Source organism: Gadus macrocephalus, chromosome 3, assembly GCF_031168955.1.
Source record: "Gadus macrocephalus chromosome 3, ASM3116895v1".
In the NCBI taxonomy this organism is placed as follows: domain Eukaryota; kingdom Metazoa; phylum Chordata; class Actinopteri; order Gadiformes; family Gadidae; genus Gadus; species Gadus macrocephalus.
In genome coordinates this window covers 20,491,889-20,502,426 of record NC_082384.1, presented here as the reverse complement: position 1 = coordinate 20,502,426, position 10,538 = coordinate 20,491,889, and the positions used below count along the sequence as shown (strand labels likewise).

The following is a 10,538-nucleotide window of genomic DNA, read 5'->3' as shown; positions in this document are numbered from 1 at the left end:
CCCGTTCACGCTTCCTAACGGATTTTCTTTTGGGCCAAAATAAATGATTGGAGGGGATTAATAGATCCCTGCTACAGCCACATAAACCAGATGATTCCCTTTTTTTAACAGAGCATTCGATTTAATGGATTTATTTTGGGCCCAAAATTAATTTCAAGAAATGGGATAAAAATACGTTTAAAACAAATTGCCTTGCTTACCTTCAACAAGACGTGATGTCATTAACGAGGCTCAATATAATTAACGAGAAGTTATGGCATTAACCAGCATGCAATGTTTTCACTTGACTGATGTTGTTAGTCCATGTGAATAAGGAGGCAGCACAATGTACAGTAACATGTTTAATAGTTTGGAGCAAGCTAACGGTGCATTCCCACATGCCAGCACAGTTATGCTATGTTAACATGTGGAAATGTCTCATCTCGTTCTGTGACGGCGTTCTGTGCCCAATATTGGTCCGTCACAACGTTAAGCCCCTCCCCAAAATAATTTTTTTGAGGGATGAACAAGAATTAAACCGAACATCATCTTTATAAATACAGCATATAGAAGACTTCTGTTAAAAGTTAAATCTGTCAAAACGCTGAATCCGTTTTGGATTCAAAACAAGTCAATCACTTACAGTATTACAGCAAATATCATCACTGAACACCAAGGTTGCTGGTTTGGCTCTGGTGTCTATGGTTAGCCTGCGTTCTTAGGTACCCTGGAGGCTAGCGATCGAGAGCATGCTGTGGTCGAGGCAGATGCGTAGTACTCTCCACAAACGATGGGAAATACATTCACATATTCAGCTCACTGAATCGGAGGACGGTAAAAACGATGTCCTAGCTACTAGCAAGCTAGCTACAAGCTAACTGGCCAATAGCTTATTAGCTGCAAGTTAATTGGCTAAAATCCACTAGCAGGAGGGAACATGCAGGGGAGCACAACATGTGGTGATGCTTAGTGGGCGGAGTTCTACAAAACAAACCACCTGACGCGCTTTTATGTTGAAAAACACAGAACAAACCAACTAATACCGCTCTGGAAATCCACCCTGACATCCTTAGTCCATAGTAATCCAGTATCACAAGACTAGTACTCTAGACTAGTAGTACTATAGTTATCGCCATGTCTCTTTAGTATTAATATCTGGTCCTTCGAGTGATGTTAGCATTTTAAACCCTTGCTGTTGCCATGGCATGGCAATATCAAGGAGAGAGAGAGAGAGAGAGAGAGAGAGAGAGAGAGAGAGAGAGAGAGAGAGAGAGAGAGAGAGAGAGAGAGAGAGAGAGAGAGAGAGAGAGAGAGAGAGAGAGAGAGAGAGAGAGAGAGAGAGAGAGAGAGAGAGAGAGAGAGAGAGAGAGAGAGAGAGAGAGAGAGACCCAACAGCTAAGCCAGGTCAGAGTTCACTGGAGAGGTGATGACGGATGGGGGCGGGGTTTGCGGGTAGCGTCGGTGTTGAGGTGACCCTCCCCCTCAGCGTCGTGCCTATGAGGTCGCTGGTTCTGGTTCTGGTCTAGGTTGTTGGAGGCGGGAAGCAGCCGGGTCACGTGACCGATGCCCTTAGCCACGCCCTCTCTGAAGAGCAGCTTGGCTCCCAGCCGCAGGTACTCGGCGTGCTTGATGAAGCGGAACCGAACCACCGCCCGCTCCCCCGTACGCAGCTCCTCCTAGTGGACGAACGGGGAATAAACAAGAGATAGAACCCATGACGTAGAAAACAGAATATACTAACATACAGAGAGGTTTGGTGGTGAGGTTATGCTGACACATCATTGCTAGCTAGTGGGGACCTACCTTCCCCTGCATGCAGAGCACGGTGGCGGTCTGTCGGACGTTGCCCACGTGCACGGTGACCTGGGACCCCCGGCGGAAGGTCTTGGCGTGAAAGAGGAGCACGATGGACGCCTCAAACTGACAGCAGATGGTCGGGTTCACCCTGGGACTCACCATCACCATGCCCTGGAAACACATCACCATGACAACACCATCACCATGCCCCGGAAACACATCACCATGACAACACCATCACCATGCCCCGGAAACACATCACCATGACAACACCATCACCATGCCCTGGAAACACATCACCATGACGTCACCATCACCATGACGTTACCATCACCATGACGTCACATTCCCCATGCTCTGGAAACACATCACCATGACGTCACCATCACCATGACGTCACCATCACCATGACATCACCATCACCATGACGTTACCATCACCATGACGTTACCATCACCATGACGTCACCATCCCCATGCTCTGGAAACACATCACCATGACGTCACCATCACCATGACGTCACCATCACCATGACGTTACCATCACCATGACGTCACCATCACCATGACGTCACCATGACATCACCACCATGACATCACCATCACCATGCCCTGGAAACACATCACCATGACATCACCACCATGACATCACCACCTTGACGTCACCATCACAATGTCACATCACCACGCCCTATAAACATATCACCATGACATCACCGTGACGTCGCTACCATGACGTCCCCATCACCATGCCCTAGAAACACATCACCTTGAAGTGTTAGAGGTTAGATAAACCAGTATTAGAAGTTAAGAGTAAAGCCTTGTTCACACTACCTCGACGGACGACGGATCTCATTGACTTTGCATGGAGCGCCCCATGTCAAAAAGTTTAGAAATGTTCAACCTTCCAGGCAGCGACGGATCCGTCTGCCAATCGGACTGCGTTATGCAAATATACGCAAGGCCACTGTCCAATGAAATCGCCTTTGCAATACAACCCGGAAGAACACGAAGAAGAGCATGTAGTGTGAACAAGGCGTAAGTGGTTAAATGTCAGAGGTTATGGGTAACAAGTTAGAGGTTAGGGGTGAGGGGTCAGAGGTCAGAGGCCGGGGCCTGACCTTGCGCAGCAGCGAGCGGTCGAAGTTGCCCAGGGCCAGCGTGGCGGCCTGGCCGGCCCGCAGCAGACGGCACCCGGAGCGGTTCCTCTGGATGCTGCCCACCCGCAGCCGCAGGAAACCCCCCGCGTCCGTAGGGCCCACCAGGAGGCGCTCGCCCTCCCGGCACACCCCGCTGCACGCACGCACACACACACACACACACACACACACACACACACACACACACACACACACACACACACACACACACACGCGCACGCACATCACTAATCATGGCCTACTACACACACACATAACTAATCCCGCCCCGCTACACACACACACACACATCACTAATCGCACCCCGCTACACACACACAAACATCAATCCCTATTACATCACACTTCACTCACACACACATCAGAAACACTGACCTGTACAGAGTGCCCCCCACCACGGTCCCAACATCAGGAACAGAGTAGATCTCGTCCACCTGAAGAGCAACACATTAAAGACTCACACACACACACATACACACACACATGCGTGTGTTTGGCGTGCGTATGCGAGTGCATGAATGTGTGCGTGTGAATGTGTGAGTGTGTCTGTGCGAGTGTGTCTGTGTGTGTGTGTGTGTGTGTGTGTGTGTGTCAGTGGGAGTTGGTGTGTGTGTCTGCGTGAGTGTGTTTGTGTGTGTGTGTGTGTGTGTGTGAATGTGTGAGTGTGTGTGTGTGTGTGTGTGTGTGTGTGTGTGTGTGTGCGCGCGTGTGTGTGAGTGTATGTGTGAGTATGTGTGTGTGTGCGTACCTGGAACTCGGTGGGCTGCTCCATGAGCTCCTCCTGCTCCTGGCTGCTGCTCAGAGGAGGGAGGATGTTGAGGAACTCCTGGAGGAGTTTCAGCCCCTCCCCCCCCACACTGGAGACCAGGAGGATGGGGGTGATGCTACACACACACACACACATTCACACACACATTTCCAGGTTATCCCAGAGTTCGTAGTACCGTACATATTCAGACTCTTCCCAGTATATATTCCCAGTGTTCCCATTATATCTTCCCAGAATGTGTTCCCCGTGTTCCCATTCTCCAAGTATGTGTACCATGTGTTCCCAGTCTCCCAGTACATATTCCCAGTGTTCCCAGTATGTGTTTCTAGTGTCCAGAGTATGTGCTCCCAGTGTTCCCAATATGTGTTCCATATGTTCCCGGTCTCCAAGCATGTGTTCCCAGTGTTCCCGGTATGAGTTCCCAGTCTGTGTTCCCAGTCTGTGTTCCCAGTCTGTGTTCCCAGTGATACCAGTCTCCAAGTATGTGCTCCCAGTCTCGGAGAATGTGTTCCCTGTGTGTTCCAAGCGTTCTCAGTCTCCCAATATGTGTTCCCTTTGTTCCCAGTATGTGTTCCCAGTGTTCCCAGTATGTGTTCCCAGTCTCCTGATATGTGTTCCCATTGTTCCCAATATGTGTTCCCAGTGTTCCCAGTAAGTGTTCCCAGTGTTCCCAATAAGTGTTCCCAGTGTTCCCGGTAAGTGCTCCCAGTGTTCCCAGTAAGTGCTCCCAGTGTTCCCAGTACCTGGTGGACTGTGTGAACTGCTGTGCGGCGGTGACGGCGTCGTCGGGCCCGGTCACGAGGAAGGGCACCTTGTTGCAGCCCGGCTGCTTCAGGACGCGCTCCAGCTGCCTCAGGGTGCGCTCCACCGTGGAGCGCGAGCACAGGTCCACCTTGCTCAGCACCAGGAAGATGGGCACCTTGAGGGCCAGGGCCAGGCCCAGGTGCTCCCGGGTGGTCCCCGCTAGCAGCAGGGGGGGGGGGGGGGGGGGGCTACGGTTAGTCTGGGTTCCGCTCAGCACTCCTCTTCTCAGACGCGGACGTAAACAAACCACGGGGCTGACGTTATCGTGAAGGTTGTTTCCACAGCAGACCTCGAGCGTTTTATTAAGTGTCTCAAAGTTCAAAAGTTCAAAGTTCAAAGTCTTTATCATCAATTCCAAAATACTTGCAAGACAGATAGAGAAATAGAAAATTGCGTTTGTCTCTGACCCACGGTGCAATAATTAAAAAAGCCTACAAGTAGGTAGAAATTAAATAAAATAAGTAATATTTACAATAAACCATTTCTAAATAGTGAATAATAATTCGGAATAGTGCATGTGTCTCATGAGGACGCCTGCGTGACACGCTGGGCCAAATTAGATGGAACCACGGCTTTGGAAAGTAGTTCAAGAGATCATTCATCCCCATGATCCACTTACACCAGACTGGGACCCTAGCGTTACGCAGTTCAGGGGCCCGGGGCTACAGCGGGGCCCGGGGGGAAACAGACAGAGCTCACACAGACAGACAGACAGACAGACAGACAGACAGACAGACAGTATCACAGACAGACAGTCAGTCACACAGACAGACAGTCAGTCACACAGACAGACAAACAGTCAGACAGACAGAGAGTCTGTCAGACTGACAGACAGTCTCACAGATAGACAGACAGTCAGAGAGAGAGAGAGTCTGTCAGACAGTCAGACAGGCAGCCAGAGAGACAGACCTATGCCGGTGTTGGCGCTGACCACCAGCATGGCGAAGTCGGGTCCGTAGCTGAGCAGGCCGAAGATGGTGGTCTTCAGGTACTTGTGGTGGCCCGCCAGGTCCATGAAGGTGATCATCTTAGACGAGTTCTCACAGATCTCCTCTGCCGTGCGCGAATCACTGTAGTTCACCACCTACGCACACAAACATTGTAGGTCAGATTTAATATACTAGCGTTATTAATGGTGCCTAAGGCAAGTTTTAATATATATACTAATATTATTAAAGGTGCTCTAGGTACGAGTTAATATATGTATTAGTATAGTTAAAGGTTCTGTAGGTACGATTTAACATAGACTAGTATTATTAAAGGTGCTGTATGTTTGATTTAATATATTAACTAATATTATTAAAGGTGCTTTAGTTTAGATTTAATATATACTAGTATTATTATAGGTGCTACAGATAATGTTCTAAGAGCTATAATTGATTTGTATTTTGTTAGTATTGGCCAAGCTTTAAGCAATTAGCGAGTGAAATGCTGCAGCATGACTTGCAACACTTCTCAGCGTGCGAGGGAAAGGGTGTTTTCATCGGGTGTTCATTTCTAAATCTTGCTGCTGTCTCTCGATATGACTCTCTCTAACAGCAGCTTAAATTACCTCAGGGAGTAACTCTCTCTCACAGAAGCTTTAATATATCTCTCTCTTACAGAAGCTTTAAAATACTTTGGGGAGCAACTATCCCTTACAGATTAAGTGTGATCTGACGAAGTGTGCTCTGATTGAGTGTGATCTGACTAAGTGTGCTCTGATTGAGTGTGATCTGTTTAAGTGTGCTCTGATTGAGTGTGAGGTGAACAGGTGTGCTCTGGTTCAGTGTGAGGTGAACAGGTGTGCTCTGGTTCAGTGTGAGGTGACCAGGTGTGGTCTGGTTCAGTGTGAGGTGAACAGGTGTGGTCTGGTTCAGTGTGAGGTGAACAGGTGTGGTAACAGGTGTGCTCTGGTTCAGTGTGAGGTGAACAGGTGTGCTCTGGTTCAGTGTGAGGTGACCAGGTGTGCTCTGGTTCAGTGTGAGGTGAGCACCTCTCCCTTGCTGTTGAAGCCCAGGATCTCAAAGCTGATGCTGGAGGTGCGCCCCGTCTGGATCTCGTGGAGGTGTCTGAAGAGGTTGAGGCGAGCGCGGCCACGCCCGTTGTCCAGCTCCCCCTGGGTCAGGACCCCCAGCAGGGTGGACTTCCCAGAGTCCACGTTCCCCAGGACCGCCACCCGCAGGTCCAGGAACTGGCCCCCCCAGACAGAGACGACACAGCGAGTACGACACACAATACACTACATAACTACTATCTATACCACATTACTACTATACGTACACTACATTACCACTCTATATGCACCCTACATTACTACTATATATATATTAAATAACTACTATATATACTACATTACTACTTTATATACTAATTACTACCATATATACATTACTACTATATATATTACATTACTACTATATATATTACATTACTACTATATATACTACATTACTACTATATACATAATTACTACCATATATACATTACTACTATATACACAAATTGCTATCATTACTACTATATACACTAATAACTAATATATATATTACATTACTTCTATATTCACTAATTACTATAATATATACTCCATTACTACTAAACATACAACATTATAACTATATACATTACATTACTACTTTATATACTACATTATTACAATATATACACGATAGATGAGGGATGGATGATGATAGATGATGGATGATGATAGATGATGGATGATGATAGATGAGGGATGGATGATGATAGATGAGGGATGATGATAGATGATGGATGATGATAGATGATGGATGATGATAGATGATGGATGATGATGGCTGGATGATGATGGCTGGATGATGAGGGCTGGATGATGAGGGATGGATGATGATGGCTGGATGATGAGGGCTGGATGATGAGGGATGGATGATGAGGGATGGATGATGAGGGATGGATGAGGAGGGCTGGATGATGAGGGATGGATGATGAGGGATGGATGATGAGGGATGGATGATGAGGGATGGATGAGGAGGGCTGGATGATGAGGGATGGATGATGAGGGATGGATGATGAGGGATGGATGATGATAGATGATGGATGATGAGGGATGGATGATGAGGGATGGATGAGGAGGGCTGGATGATGAGGGATGGATGATGAGGGATGGATGATGAGGGATGGATGATGATAGATGATGGATGATGAGGGATGGATGATGAGGGATGGATGATTGAGGTCACCTGTTGGTCATCTGGAACCTTCCGCACCAGAACCTCAGTGATCTTTCTGGACTTCCGGTCTGAGTTGTACTCCACCTCCCTCTCTCTGAGGACGGTTATATCTGCTCCAACCCTGGGGAGTACACAGTAAGTACTTCTACTACTACTATAGTACTACTACTACTAGTACCACTACTGCTACTACTTCTACTACTATAACACTACTACAACTATCATACTGCTGCTACTGACACTGCCACTGCTACTACTACAACCAGCACTACTACTAGTAGTACTACTTATACTACTAAAATACTACAACTTCTATCATAATACTAATACTACTAGTACTACTACTATATTACTACTACTAGTACTACTACTATATTACTACTACTAGTACTACTACTAGTATGTACTTCTCTGCTAACCTCTGCAGGGTTTGTAGTGTAACACAACCTTTAGTACTCCTAGTATTACTACCGGTACTACTACTGGTACTACTACTGGTACGTACTTCTCGGCCATCCTCTGCAGGGTGTGTAGCGAGGCCTTCATGTCCTCCTGGCTGAGGCCCACCAGCATGCCGTTGTCCTCCACCCCGATCTGGTACACCGCCTCGCCCCCGCCCTCCTGCAGCCGCCACTTCAGCTGCGTGGCCAGGTGCTCGAAGCGCTGCGGCGTCGGGGACACCAGCTTCAGCTGGAAACACAGAGTCAGTGGCCAGCCCTCACCGTCTAACCCCAGCTGTCATACCCCTACTGCCTATTGCATAGTGTTGTCCGTCCAATCCCATCTTCTATCCCCTAGTCCACTGTTTAACCACCACTGTCTAACCCCTACTGCCGTACCCCACCTGTCTCTGTACTGTCTAACCCCTACCTGCTCCCTAATGACCTGTCTCAGTACTGTCTAGCCCCTACCTGCTCCTTAATGACCTGTCTCTGTACTGTCTAACCCCTACCTGCTCCCTAATGACCTGTCTCTGTACTGTCCAACCCCTACCTGCTCCTTAATGACCTGTCTCTGTACTGTCAAACCCCTACCTGCTCCTTAATGACCTGTCTCTGTACTGTCTAACCCCTCCCTGCTCCTTAATGACCTGTCTCTGTACTGTCAAACCCCTACCTGCTCCTTAATGACCTGTCTCTGTACTGTCTAACCCCTCCCTGCTCCTTAATGACCTGTCTCTGTACTGTCAAACCCCTACCTGCTCCTTAATGACCTGTCTCTGTACTGTCTAACCCCTCCCTGCTCCTTAATGACCTGTCTCTGTACTGTCTAACCCCTACCTGCTCCTTAATAACCTGTCTCTGTACTGTCTAACCCCTACCTGCTCCTTAGTGACCCGTCTCTGTACTGTCTAACCCCTCCCTGCTCCTTAATGACCTGTCTCTGTACTGTCTAACCCCTACCTGCTCCTTAATGACCTGTCTCTGTACAGTCTAACCCCTCCCTGCTCCTTAATGACCTGTCTCTGTACTGTCAAACCCCTACCTGCTCCTTAATGACCTGTCTCTGTACTGTCTAACCCCTCCCTGCTCCTTAATGACCTGTCTCTGTACTGTCAAACCCCTACCTGCTCCTTAATAACCTGTCTCTGTACTGTCAAACCCCTACCTGCTCCTTAATAACCTGTCTCTGTACTGTCTAACCCTTCCCTGCTCCTTGGTGACGCATCTGTCTCTCTGTACTGTCTAACACAAACCACGGTCTACATTTTAGGCAACAATAATAATAACAATACCTACCTTATATTCAATGTTTCCTTCTTCTGCCTGCAAATACATAAACAGAATGACAGATCATAGGTAGGTAGATAGATAGATAGATAGATAGATAGATAGATAGATAGATAGATAGATAGATAGATAGATAGATAGATAGATAGATAGATAGATAGATAGATAGAACGATAGATAGAACGATAGATAGAACGATAGATAGATAGATAGATAGATAGATAGATAGATAGATAGATAGATAGATAGATAGATAGATAGATAGATAGATAGATAGATAGATAGAACAATAGAACGATAGAAAGATATACTGTGTGAAGGAATTAGGAAAGTGAGAGGGAGAAAGGGTATAATCAATTATTATTAGGCTTGTTGCCGCTATGATGAATCGTGTTCCACAGCTCGCTCTGGCCTATTTACATCTACATGTTGGCTAATGTTCCGTCAGCTATCAGCTCGTACCTCCGGAGGTAGATACGGCGGTGGGGATTTGTTGCTCCGGCTCTTCCTACTCTTCCTTCTGCGGCCTCGTTTGCCTTTTCTGCTCCGCGACTTCTTGGATATCTTCCCTCCGTTACCGGAGCTGGAGCCGTTCATCCTCTGCCCGGCATATACCGGACAGCTTTCTGACGACCGGACATCCATCGATGCGTGTGGGAGGATTCAAAGCTCCTGTTTTACGGATAATAGGCAAAATGAAAGCCCCATTGTTCATATGGTAACATAAACCATAATATTATGTATCCGTGAGACTGGAGGCGCGCAGACTGCGGTACCGCGCGAATGCGACAGCGCGTCGTGCGCGGTACCAAGCGCGCTGCTCAGTGCCTAAACTAAACTAAACCAAGCATCTCTCTAACCAAACTCCTGTATTAACCATCTCTAAACTAACTAATACAACCTCAACTTAACCATCTCGAAAATAACCTTAACTTAGACCTATCTAACATAACTTAAACTTAACAATCCCTAACATCACCTAAACAAAACATCACTAACATCACCTAGACTAAACATCTCTACAAATGCTTATTTACAACGTATTGCTAATATGCTGTGTGAATTCACAAAATAAACAATTTAGTCATTTATTAAAAAAAAATATTTTA

At 47.2% G+C, this 10,538-nt stretch overlaps 1 protein-coding gene across 1 annotated transcript; it reads right to left on the bottom strand.

The window, feature by feature from the left end:
- Positions 1 to 344: 344 nt before the first annotated feature.
- LOC132454537 (GTP-binding protein 2-like) lies at positions 345 to 10,473 on the bottom strand. Its single transcript, XM_060047969.1, has 12 exons — positions 9,892 to 10,473; positions 9,439 to 9,465; positions 8,205 to 8,389; positions 7,709 to 7,820; positions 6,484 to 6,681; positions 5,418 to 5,592; positions 4,448 to 4,667; positions 3,684 to 3,819; positions 3,311 to 3,369; positions 2,897 to 3,068; positions 1,783 to 1,947; positions 345 to 1,655 (listed from the first exon to the last, which is right to left on the bottom strand). The coding sequence occupies exons 1-12, from the start codon at positions 10,072 to 10,074 to the stop codon at positions 1,392 to 1,394; spliced, it is 1,896 nt and encodes a 631-aa protein (XP_059903952.1). The 5' UTR covers positions 10,075 to 10,473; the 3' UTR covers positions 345 to 1,391.
- Positions 10,474 to 10,538: the final 65 nt, after the last annotated feature.